Source organism: Mytilus trossulus, chromosome 7, assembly GCF_036588685.1.
Source record: "Mytilus trossulus isolate FHL-02 chromosome 7, PNRI_Mtr1.1.1.hap1, whole genome shotgun sequence".
Taxonomy (NCBI): Eukaryota; Metazoa; Mollusca; class Bivalvia; order Mytilida; family Mytilidae; genus Mytilus; species Mytilus trossulus.
Genome location: NC_086379.1, coordinates 71,694,900 through 71,708,471, shown reverse-complemented (window position 1 = coordinate 71,708,471; position 13,572 = coordinate 71,694,900). Strand labels below are relative to the sequence as shown.

At 31.1% G+C, this 13,572-nt stretch overlaps 1 protein-coding gene across 1 annotated transcript in view; it reads right to left on the bottom strand.

The window, feature by feature from the left end:
- The window catches only part of LOC134725726 (tachykinin-like peptides receptor 99D), a 32,656-nt gene extending 21,697 nt beyond the window's left edge, over positions 1 to 10,959 (bottom strand). The window contains exon 1 of the mRNA XM_063589762.1: positions 10,374 to 10,959. Within this exon, the coding sequence (XP_063445832.1) occupies positions 10,374 to 10,740 (367 nt within the window). The 5' untranslated portion in view covers positions 10,741 to 10,959. The remainder of the gene's footprint in view (positions 1 to 10,373) is intronic.
- Between the last annotated feature and the right edge of the window lie 2,613 nt (positions 10,960 to 13,572).

Here is a 13,572-nt window from a genome sequence, read left to right as displayed (position 1 = left end):
GTTTGTCTCTTTCACAATCATCTCCTTAAGGTTTCGATTGGCATGCTACACAAGTGATCACATGTAAGACTGTATATATGTGCCAATTGAAAAACAAATAACAGTAAGAAAGATGGGTAATGTGCCTTTTGTTTTTCTTTACTTTTCTTGCATTCGAGCGTCACTGTTGAGTCATTGTAGACAAATAAAGGAATCAGTAGTATACCGCTGTTCAAAACTCGTAAATCTATGGACAAAAAACAAAATCGGGGTAACAAACTAAAACTGAGGGAAACGCATTACATATAAGAGGAGAACAACGACACAACATTAAATTGTAACGTACACAGAAACGGACTAAGCATAAGACAAAATCCGATGAGAATAACAAATATAACATCAAAATCAAATACATGAATTTGGGATAGAAAAGTACCGTGAAATGTCTTATAGTAATATGAATTCCCACTCAAATATAAGAGAAAAAAACCCGACACAACGGAAACACAACGTTAAAATGTAACACACACAGAAACGAACTATACTATAAGAATGGCCATATACCTGATTTGGTAACGCGCGTCTTGCGCAAAGACAAAATTACAATTCTCTTATATATGATGATTTTATTTGTATGAAAATGATTATTAAATGATTTCATCCTCGCTATTGTTTAGCAGTGGAATATTGCCACCAAATAACTCAGTTATAACAATAACCAATAACTGCATGTTCCCGTTTACAAACGACTGATGTTGAGCATCCAGGAAATGAAACAGCGCATTTAATCTAATTACATAAAGAATAGATATAAGAAATGTTTATTTATATAAGCGGTAAATATTTGTATATAAACTGTAAAAACGATACATGAAGAAAATGAAATAAAACATCTTTGAATGGGAGTTAAAAAATGTTAATGTAGGAAGTTATTCTGTAATATTGAAGGATGCGTTGACAAAAAGAACCTGATATATTTGAGTTATCATTATGGTGTTTATCATATCCTAAAGTCTTCCTATAACACAAAATGTTTGATTATTTTATATTTAAATGAGAAAAAAACATCTGAGTATGTGTAAGAACCCAAATTTACTTATCAATGAAATGATATTATACTGAAGTGTAAATTTCAGCCTAAATATATTGGTCCGTGAAGTCATATTTACTACGTATACTTAATGTGGTATTACGTTCAAAACAAATGATAATTATTTATTGGTGGACGACTTTATTTGTACACTAATCTGCTTCTTTATGGTTATATAAATGTTGCTCTGGACAACCATGCATGCGTCATAAATTTTTATAAAGATAACAACGCTACAGTGAGTATTTGTTGAGTTTTGCTGTTTGGTTGCTGGGACATGGACATTAGCCTCGGTTCTATCTTTCCGTTCAGGAAAGCAGTGCGTACTTTATCCATGTCGAATCTATAAATCTTTAATGCATAAATTGGACATGCATGTTAATATAAAAAGTAATACAGCCTCTTATCTCATCATTAAACACATTTTTGCTGAACATAAATATGTAAACATGCGATGACCCTGGTATACAAAAAGTATACAGACCTAGAGTTGTCTAGTGTTCAGTTCAGTGTCAATACAAATTGGTGATGCGGAAATTATATTTGAATATATTACCTCTTAATTGAGGATTTTTTATTGTCACATTAACATGTAAATAATTGAATAAAAATCTGGATTTTCAAATGACATTGAACTTGAATAATTGAGTCTAAATCCACAAGTATTCTATGTCATGCATATTGCATCGTAAGTAAATACACTCTTTAATTGTTTCTGATATATTAATTGTTACGTGGGAAGAGCTAAAATAACATAAACAAAAAAAAACATCCTCCATGAAAATTTTTAGACGGAAAGACCCTTTGCAAACAATCAAACAACATCTCAAACACAGCTAACAAAGGAAAAGAACTGTCATATTTCTTACTTTGTACGGGCAATTCCTTATGTGGGAAATGGTGGATTAAACTTGAATTTCCATTATTTTGACAACAATGTGAGCAAAACAAACCAACAAAATTGGCAAAAATGTAAAGTTAAGTGTACAGCAATCAATTGCTATTATTATTGTGTTATTATCTAAGTCACTATAAAACACAAAATGGCATGTAGACATAAACTGGATAATGAGTATTCATCTACAAGGTATTAAATCATATGCAATTATACTAGCTTAAAAGGTATTTAGAGCCAAATGATGGAGACATTATCTTTCAATCAGTTTAATTGAGGTCTGGAACTGGTATGTCAGTAATATGTTGAGTTATGTATCATTGTCATTTTGCTTAACCATTTCTTTTGTTACCTATTCTGATCTCGGACTTCCTTTAAACTGAGTTTAACTATACGTATTATGTGTTTCTTTATTCTGAATTGGCTAGAGGTTTAGGAGGAGGGTTGAGATGTCACAAAACATGTTTTGCCCCGCCGCATTTTTGCGCCTGTCCGAAGCTGAGTTGCGCTGCGTTGGAGACCCATTGGTCGACCTCGGCTATTGTCTGCTCTTTGGTCATGTTGTTGTCTCTCTGTAACATTTCCCATTTCCATTCTCAATTTTATTAAAATTGATATATTATTCTCATCTAGAATCCATGCATTACATAATTGATTTCCGAGACATTCGAGACGTTCATCATTTAAATTTCAATCGTAGGAACATTTGTTATCTTTTATAAATTATTATACAATTCGTTATCAAATTCCTGGTACAGATAAATTCTTAGCAAAACAAACTCGAAACGATTTCCATTAATTCATTCAGAACGCGTGCACTTGTCTGCATGTTACTGATATATTTAATTGGTCTTTTTGTCATGCAACCATGAAAGATCGTTCGCTTATCTTAGCATTACACGGCAGGGAAATGTGCTGTAATTTGATTATTTAAAAAAATAGTTTTCATTGATAAAATTCAGTTTCAAAAGGAACACTGGGAAATGAATTTGAAGTAGAACTTAAAACAGTTTTGAGCTAGTTTGGTTTAACTTGTAATCAAATGTTAAAGAGACATTATAATTCCTACGTACAATGATTTGATATACAGTGTATGTATGTGAAGCTAGTGGCCGGTTTATTCGATATTGAATGTCAAACCGGTAGCAAGCGTAGATATTCATGTGATTTTCATATGAAATTCAAGTGTTATTCACGTTAGATTCACGTGAAAACAAATAGGAAAACAGTTCACGTGACTTTCGGGACTCGTTTGAAAAGAAATTCACATGAGCAAGACTCCTTTTTGCGTATTCGTGTAAAAATTTATGAAAAGTTAGGGTGCTTCACTCCAACTGAATAAGGCCTTCACACTGTACTAATTGAGAAGATATGGTCATAGTGGTTGCTTGTTATAGGCTTTGAACTATATTAGAAGTACTCTTATATCGGGACAATAGTTTTATAGTTGTTTTGCGACCGGTGCCACATGTGGAGCAAGATATTCTTATCCTTTCGGAGCATCTGAGATCAGTGACACCCCCAGTTTTAGGTGGGGTCTGTGTTGCATATTCTTTGGTTTTGTATGGTTTGTCTTGTGTACTCAATGATCTTGATTATTAAATAGGTGGTATCCTGAATGACACCATACCACCAGCTGTTACAACGGTAGATTCCATACACTATATCGATATAATATGATTCCCGGCCGACATTAAACATCAATCGTGTACACAATAAAATTGAGAATGGAAATGGGGAATGTGTCAAAGAGACAACAACCCGACCAAATAAAAAAAAACAGCAGGAGGTCACCAACAGGTCTTCAATGTAGCGAGAAATTCCCGCACCTTGAGGCGTCCTTCAGCTGGCCCCTAAACAAATATATACTAGTTCAGTGATAATGAACGCCATACTAATTTCCAAATTGTACACATGAAACTAAAATTAAAATAAGACAAGACTAACAAAGGCCAGAGGCTCCTGACTTGGGACAGGCGCAAAAATGCGGCGGGGTAAAACATGTTTGTGAGATCTAAACCCTCCCCCTATACCTCTAACCCATGTAGAAAAGTAAACGCATTACAATACGCACGTTAAAATTCAGTTCAAGAGAAGTCCGAGTCTGATGTCAGAAGATGTTACCAAAGAAAATAAACAAAATGACAATAATACATAAATAACAACAGACTACTAGCAGTTAACTGACAAGCCAGCTCCAGAATTCAATTAAACTGACTAAAAGATTATGATTTCAGCATATGAACATCAGGCACAATCCTTCCCGTTATGGGGTTTAGTATCATGCCATCATAACATATATGAGAAGAACATAACCCGTGTCATGCCAACAACTGTTTTTAGAATAAATGTGTTTAGTTCCGAAAATTTCTACTGTCCCCTTTGTCATTGCAGCACGATGCTGCCACAGTGCCGTCAGCCGGTTAAAGGGCAAAATATAAGATTACTGTATTTGTTCTTTCTTTTGCTCAGCGGTTTTCTGATAGTGTTTGTTTTCTGTAGACATTATAATATTTTCTCAAACTGCCACTGACATATTGACTTTAACTCTGTACCATTCAAACACACATGTAGAATAAATCAAGGTGTGTTTCATTTACTGCTGTCTATTTTCACCAATAAAAAAGGCAGTAATTGAAATTCCGGTTATAGCTATTTTATGCATTTATTACTACATGTAATTAGAATAGCAACGTTGCCAAACTATATAAAAAAAAATTGAGCGAACACCAGTTATTCAAATCAATAACTAGAAATCAATATAATAGTTTACCTTATTCAAATAATTTTCTATCAGTATTTCTATAACAATACTTTAAGTCGTAGATCCCATAGGATTATTGAAAATCTGTCAATATTACGTCTAACATCATTATATATATAAAAAAGAAGATGTGGTATGATTGCCAATGAGAAAACTATCCACAAAAGACCGAAAGGACACAAACATTAACAACTATAGGTCACCGTACAGCCTTCAACAATGAGCAATAATTATTGTGATTATTTATATGTACCTGTAGACTAAAATATTGCCATCTCACGGGGTGAACATCATCCATGGCATGAACTTGTATATTACAAAACCATGGACAGACAAAATATCTTATATTATAAAAAAAAAGATGTGATACAATAGATATTAGACCACTCTCTGTTAAAACCATATTAAATACATAAGTAGGTAAAACATTTAGTTTTGTAAATACTAATATTGAATCAGCGAGAAATATTGATATATTAAAGATAAAATTCTCAGTCACGTGTTGAAGTGCTAAAAATTAAAATCGCCCATTTATTGAACGAATGGAAATGGAAATTAGTGGTTTATGAAATTACAGTTTAAAGGACTGTCAAGTGATTTGTCACAGCTGTTTTGAATACAAAAAGGTTAATATAAACAACCTTTTCATTAAAGTTAAATTCAAAGAAATAATCATAAACTTATATAGATCAAAGTCAAAATAGAATATTAGTTTACAAATATGTCAACAAATGTTCAATTTTATTAAGGCATCTTGTCTCTTTCCAATCTCATTTGAATAAAACAAAACTTCCACAGAAAATAAGTTATTCACCATGGAACTCTATCAAATAAATTTTATCAAGAGTTAAGATTTAAGAGAACTGTCACAGTTGGTAATTTTACTATTGAAACACTTCATTGAAATTATTATTATGAAATATTAATATATTTTTGGTTAATAAAATCTTAAGGCAAATGATTTTTCAGAGAACAGTTTTTCTCAAAAGTATATATACATATAACTAATTTAAGTTTATAAAAGAGAGAATTCTAAAAAATATCTTAACTTATATAAGATCAATAGTATAAGAGGATATAACAAGAATACAAATATGTCAGCGATTGTACTAGTTATTAAAGACATCTTGTGTTTGAGTGCCTCAAAAGAAACTATGATGGAAAATAATGATTTTATGTCACTAAACAAACAACTTCAAACGTATCTTGACCATTTCAGAACCGTAAAGAGATAATTTCATTGTTAGTACAAGATAAAAATGATTTTACGCCATTAGTTTATATTTTAGTTTTCTATTGCGCACAAACCGCTGTAAAATAGCTTCACAATCTATAATGTGTATCAGTAAATAAAATAATTAAAAAGTTCCTTAGAGAAAATTCAGTTAAATGAATAGATGTTAGAGAGATTTCAGTCGTATGACTTAAAATTAGATAAACTCTTCAGAGAAAATTGGTTAAAATACTATAACAATTTATTAATTTATGAATGTCTCAGATATATCAAGAATAATTATGTTCGTGCAAAAATATGATTTTATAGCATTTAATGTTATTAAAAGCAATATGAAAACAAATTTCAAATCTTAAGGAACGTTGGAATTTTATTTCATGAGCACCATAAGAAAATATTGTTACACCTTAGAATGAGTACTTATAGTTTAAATTCCAAACATCCCTTAAAAATCAACGTTTTCGTGTTCACCGTTGAAACATATACGTTCTGCATACCTCATATAATGAGCGTATTGGTGTACACCTCCTGGAAATAAACGTATTGGCTGACACCTTGAAAATAAACGTTTTGGTGTACACTTTCGAAAATAAAATAATAAACTTTTTGGTGTACATCTTCGATGATAAACCTTTTGTTGTACTCCTTTGAAGATAAACGTTTTGTTGTACACCTTTGAAGATAAAAGTTTTGCTGTACACCTACAAGGCACTTTGAAGATAAACGTTTTGGTGTGCAATTTAAAAAAAAACCAGATGTCTAGATCATATTTAAAATGTTTTAGATTCTAACTAAGAAGCATTTCTGTAAACTCTATCTCGAATATTTGAATTCATTTTGTATATTTTATTTATTAACAGTGCTATTTCTCTCTTTGAATATTAGTCACGGAAAAGACGAAAAAAGAATGTCATATGCAATCGCATGATATAAAATATTGCTTTGGCGAAAACAATATTAACTACTAAATCAAGTATTCCGTAGAGATAGAAACCGATTTGACTGAAGCACATATTTATGCCTATGTATTGAGATTTTGATTTAAGACAGTCAACTTCAGAATGAGGTGTATTGCCGCTAACCATGCAATGTTTTTATATATTAGTATATTAATTTATACAAATGTGTTATCTATTGTCAATATCACAATTTTATTTTTTGCCAATATCTTATTGCACTTTTGATAAGTAGCTCCTTCTATTGAATAAATCGTTTGTTTTGTTCCTCTCATATAAATGAAGTCAAACTACAGTACATAAGACGCACAAAGCTCGAATCAATATCAAAGGTAAAAATCAAAGGAAGAGACAATCGAAGTATTTTGCTATGTTTATTTATGCCTAGGAGAAGAAGGATCATTGTTCAACTTGCCTGAGAGAAGAAGGGTCACCTACAATGTATGCTTGGGAGTAGGGAAATCTTTTCAGTTACAATATATTTTATTATCTTATTGACTGCAAATTTAAGAAAAATTATCATATCAAAGATATTTCTATGCAGTCCAATATTCGGATGATACATAGTATATTAAATTATCTAGAGATCTCTAACAGCAGACAAGTGTCTTTGAAATGTGTCAACGTTTAACTACCCTAGTCAAAATTTTGAAAATAAATATAGAATTAAAATGAATTGTAAAATGTATAATCAATACAACATTCCGTATTAAACAATAAGATATATCCATAGACAACCAATGCCGAGCAAATATGGCAAACTTCAACTATACAAAAAAATAATCCTTTAAATCTCAAACAATGGAATGATTAAATATAATGACTATATAGACATTCAATAAATATCAGTACAAAAACAACACTAACTCTCTAATATATGTAAGAAAAAAACAACAACCCAGCAAATAAACATAAATACAAACAATAGTACTTCTGATTACAAATCACAGATTAAAAAAGGTCTCGCTGTGACTGTAATATAAAAAAGAAGATGTGGTATGATTGCCAATTAGACAGCTCTCCACAAAAGATCAAAATGACACAACAGTTAACAACTATAGTTTACCATACGACCTTCAACGATGAGCAAAGTCCATATCGAATAGTCAGCTATAAAAGACTCCGAACTGACAAATGAAAACAATTCAAACGAGAAAACTAACGGCCTAATTTAAGTGCAAGAAATAACCGGAAAACCTATATGTAACGTGTTTTGAGGGTATCACCAAGCCCAGTAGTCAGCACTTCGCTGTTGACATGAATATCAATTCTATAGTCATTTTCATATTTCCTGTTACAAAACTTTCTTTTTTTTCGAAAAACTAATGATTTTCTTAATCCAGGAATTGATTACCTATGGCACAATTTTTGGGAATTTTGGGTCCTCAATGCTCTTCAACTTTGTACTTGTTTGGCTTTTAAGCTATTTTGATCTTAGAGTCACTGATGAGTCTTATGTAAACGAAACGGGCGTCTGACGTAATTAATAACAATCCTGGAGTCTTTTTCACAAAAAAAAACTTACGACTAAGATTTATCGTAAGTACACTGAATTGATCATGACTTACGATCATTCTTAGTCGTAAGTTTTTTTGTGAAACCGACTCCTGGTACCTTTGATAACTATTAACACACCAACAAACGACAACCACTGAATTACAGGCTCTTGACCTTGGACAGACACATACATACAGAATGGGGAGGGTTAAACATGTTAGCGGAATATCGACCCTCTACCTACGTGGGACAGTGGTGTAACAGTATAACAAAAGAACGAACCATCTAAATCAGATGAAAAAGGCTTTTAACTCATCAGATGGATACAAATAGAAAAACATCTAACAAAATCACAGAGTGGATGTGGTCGGGTACTTGTAAATCTTATGCATTACGTATTATATGATACAAAGAGTCAATATACAATACATAAAGTCATGATCTTTTGTGATATACAGTATGAAAAGTTACGATATTGGCAATATTATAAAATGCAAGAAGTCATGATTTTGGCAGTATACAATACAAGACACGATATTGGCAATATGCAATACAAGAAGTCATGATTTTGGCAGTATTTTATACAAGAAGTCATGATTTTGGCAGTATTTTATACAAGAAGTCACGATTAGGGCAGTATTTTATTCAAGAAGCAATGATATCGGCAGTATTTTATACCAGAAGTCATGATCTCGGCAGTATACAATACAAGAAGTCATGATCTTGACAATATAGAATACATAATTCAATACAACAGAAGCCAATACAAGTCTCGAGAAGGATAAAAGTAACATACAATTATTGTATAAAACCAAAAATAAATGACTCGCAATGAATGAATAACAATATAAAAGTAAGTTTCAAAAAAATCTCTAAAGTAGAAAGAAAGATTTAACGAACAATTTTCAAACTTGTTTGCTCTGAAAATACAATTGCTGTCACAAACATATGGTGTTCAATGCCAGTATTTATAAAATGTCTGCAGATAGTATCGTGATACAACAATAAATCTATGAATCTTATTTTGATGATGTAAGTGGAGATTTAGCTATCTTTGATATATCCGGGTCACTCTTGTAAAGGTGTTTTTAATGAAACCATTATTAACAATAACATTCAATGAAATATGAGATGTTAGTGCGAACAAAATGCCTGAAAGTATTCAATATGTGAAAAAAATCCTTGAATAATTTAGCGAGGATTTGATTGACTATAAATTTACTTCGCTGTTGACTTTTCTCAGAATTTCAGAATAATATAATAGTAGTTGACGTAAAATAATACCCCTTCCTTGTATCTAAATTATTAATGAAAATTTCAATTTTAGCAGATTATAAAACACGTATCTTAGATTCGAATGGACTTATTGTGTATCTTGATAACCAAACAGATTAAGGGAAAGAATATTTTTTTAGTATTAGATATTAAGACTTTAAAATGAAAAGCTCCATCTTCAGAATTTCAAACTACATTCTATATAGCTTATTACAGGATAAGCTTTCCTTTGTATTTAACTTTCAATACTTTCAAATGTTTTACCGTTAAGATATTGAGCTTTTTTGCATAAATAAAAAAAATTGTGTTGTTCTTATTGTAAACAGTATAGGTTTTACTCATTGTTTGAGGCCGTTTGGTGACTTGTGGTGGTAAATCTCATCGTCTTTCAAATTGGATCACGGGTAGAAATTTGAATTATTTGCGTTCGTATCAAGTCTCCTTATAAATTATTGATGTCAAGTTGTGTTGCTATAATAGGATATTAAGATTATTTTAGAAGGTATTGTATCGTAATAAACGTATCCTTCGATCCTAATATCAATGAATTTTTTTTTCAAAAATGATTTTTTTTATTTATTTACAACTTGTTGGGTTTCTGTCACAATGACATAACATCATGTCTCATTTTGAATGATATGCAAAGAGGACGTTAGTAACAACAATATACAATATATCCTAACCTTGTGTGAAAGTGTTGATCTTGCAGAAGAACGCTCCAAGTACCCATCCTTCAGATACGTCATCAACAAGCGATACCCACATACAGCAGACGGTCACGAGCAGATCGGCCACAGCCAAATTAACAATGTAATAATTGGTGGTTGTTCTCATGGACCGGTTCCGTAATACAACGACAATTATCAGAAAATTTCCTACCAGTGAAAAATATATAATAACTGCAAAAAGTAAAGATTTGAGAATAACTTCCCATTCTGGAACTTGTTTAAGTTCTCCCATATATGGATAATCGCTGTAATCCTGTCCACCTTGGTCAGTTATATTGTATGTCCCGTTGACTTCAGAACTATTATAAACAATTACCTCCATTGTGTAATATATTGTATCAATTCATTGTTCTAATATAAAACTATCTGTTTGGAACTATCCAATAACTTTATATAAATGAAGACGTGAAGATAGCCTGTGTCACATGATACAGATCCACGTAAATCACGTGGAATCGATCATTAGTTCTGGAGGTTCTCATTTGATAAATTATCCTTTAGGATTGCCATGCACCTCACTCTCTCAACCCTAACCGTCATAATTAGCATCAAGAAAATTAACAAAAGATGAATATTATCATACTTGCCAAAAACACTTTTAAAGAAAACATATGCTAATAAATAAATGCATAAAAATGTAATTTTTCTTCGTCTAAACTATGTTTATTTCTGCATTTCGTTTCAGTTATATTGCAAGTTAAGATTAATAGTATTCTTTATTCTCAGGTCGTTTTGTCCTCCAGTATGAATTTAATGTGTTAAAAACTATAAAATATTATGTTTTTATAGATTTCATAACCCGATATAAACAAAACGTGTTTTCTTTGACGGTGCATAATAATTAAGTACACAATTGCCTGCATTAGTTACACCACATATATTCACAACCTGTGGTTTTCTTACTTCATAAAGAATTAATCAAAACTAAGGTGAATAGAGTCGTTGGACGTCTTAATAGTTATAGTAATATATTTATTGATGTCAAGAAGCATATAAATAATGCAGTTATCTATGAAATATTACTTAATGAACGATATATAATAGTGTATACTTCATGTAATTTGTAAAGTATGTTTATAGAAGGTAATGCCTTAATTAGTTTATTTTCAAGTTTAAATTTGTAAGATTTTGATTTAATGAGCAAAATTGATAAAGCTCATCTAGTATGTGAAGATAAGAAATATAAGCATCTAAGGTCAAAGCATTTATCTTAGTTCCATAAGAAAGATTGTTTACACAGCTACAAATTGATGCTTTTTTTTCGTGTTTTTTTTTTAACATAATCTGTCATGTTTTCTTTATGTTGTTGTTGGAAATGGAACATTTTTTAGTTTTTGCTAAACCACATAAAATTGAGAATGGAAATGGGGAATGTGTCAAAGAGACAACAACCCGACCAAATAAAAAAAACAACAGCAGAAGGTAACCAACAGGTCTTCAATGTAGCGAGAAATTCCCGCACCCGGAGGCGTCCTTCAGCTGGCCCCTAACCAAATATATACTAGTTCAGTGATAATGAACGCCATACTAATTTCCTGTTTTTTCATATTAATTATTATTTTTTTCAGAAAATAGGGTTACTGATTGATATTAATGTCTTAGATGCATGATTTTTTTTATTAGTTTGTTATAAGCTTTGAACTAGCTGTCAGTAACTGTGGATTCTCTCAGGTCTGTACTGTGTGTCTTTTTTGTTGTGTGTGGGGGGGGGGGGTAAATATACTGTAACGTCCGGTCTGTAAGCTTAGACCTTTTTCTACTGATATTTATAGTCTGTTCTTATGTTGTACGATTAAACCACCGTCCCAGGTTAGGAGGAGGCTTTGAAGCCAACAAAGTTGTATAACCCTGCCACATTCTGTACTTGCCTGTCCCAATTTAGGAGCCTGAAGTTCAGTTGTTATCTTTTATTGCTGTGTATCATATATGATTTTCGTTCATCGTTTTGTACATAAATCAGGCCTTTATTTTTCTAGTTTTAATTGTTTGTATTTCCGGCGTAGCCTCTGATAGCGGACTGTAGAGTTGTTTCATTGGCAATAATACCACACCTTCTTCTAAAGTGCAAATAAAACAAATTGATATTCAATTAAAATTCTTTAAACAAATTGAATTAAAAAAAGTATCTAGAACTATATGTTTTGCAATTATTATTATTATTATTATTATACAGTATTTATAATAGCGCATTATATAATATCAAAAATTACCCTAAGCGCTTTACAACATATTCATACAGATATACAAGTATTAACAATAAAATATGAAAGCCCATGTTATGAGATCCTAAAAACAAACATATCTAAAATAAATGGCATATAAAAGTGTACTATTAAGTTTACTGATCAACAATCAAATTTAAAATAAAAGGAGACATTGAACCCGTATAAATAAAAATAAGTTAAAAATATTTGCTTAAAAATTCAAAAAAAATAAAATTATATATTTGCTTAAAAAATAAATAATATATTTGCTTAAAAAATTCAGAAAATATATGCTTAAAAAATTCAAAAAAAAAAAAGTATTTGCAATCAGTGTCAAGGGACCCAAAGTTACATGTTCCAAACCGGTAGAAGTAAATTATTTCCTTTTTCTATAAAATAAAAGTGTATAGAAACAATACATTTTTGTAATCAGCTTTAAGTAAGCTATCGCTGGACATTATAAAAGACTGTTTTCAGTTTTAGATACATATACAATATATGTATGTTGTCGGAATGTATGAGCTTTTCTCCTGTTTCGTATAAAAACAAATAAATTGTATATTTTCAGACAATGTACATAATTATATTGTTTTTATCCTGAAATTACTCCCAACACTCGAAAATAGTTATTGAAATCTAAATCATTGTCACTTATTTCTGAGAAAAAAAAATCGACATAGTTTGAACGCGGACCGCGAAGAGGACATCAAAATGAACTGGTTAGGAAACAGAAATATTTATATTAACACTAGCTCAACATGTTAGTGGGATAACAGGAGACTTTATTTGCACAAACACAAATAAAGCAAGTACTTGTTTGTATACCTGTTATTTGTACAATAGTTGGCAAATTGCAGGATACATGAATATTTTTATTAGTTGTTAGCAGGCTAGCTTTGAACTAGCTGTCAGTTTATCTCAGATCTGTACTTAAGAGTATTTTAGTGTTT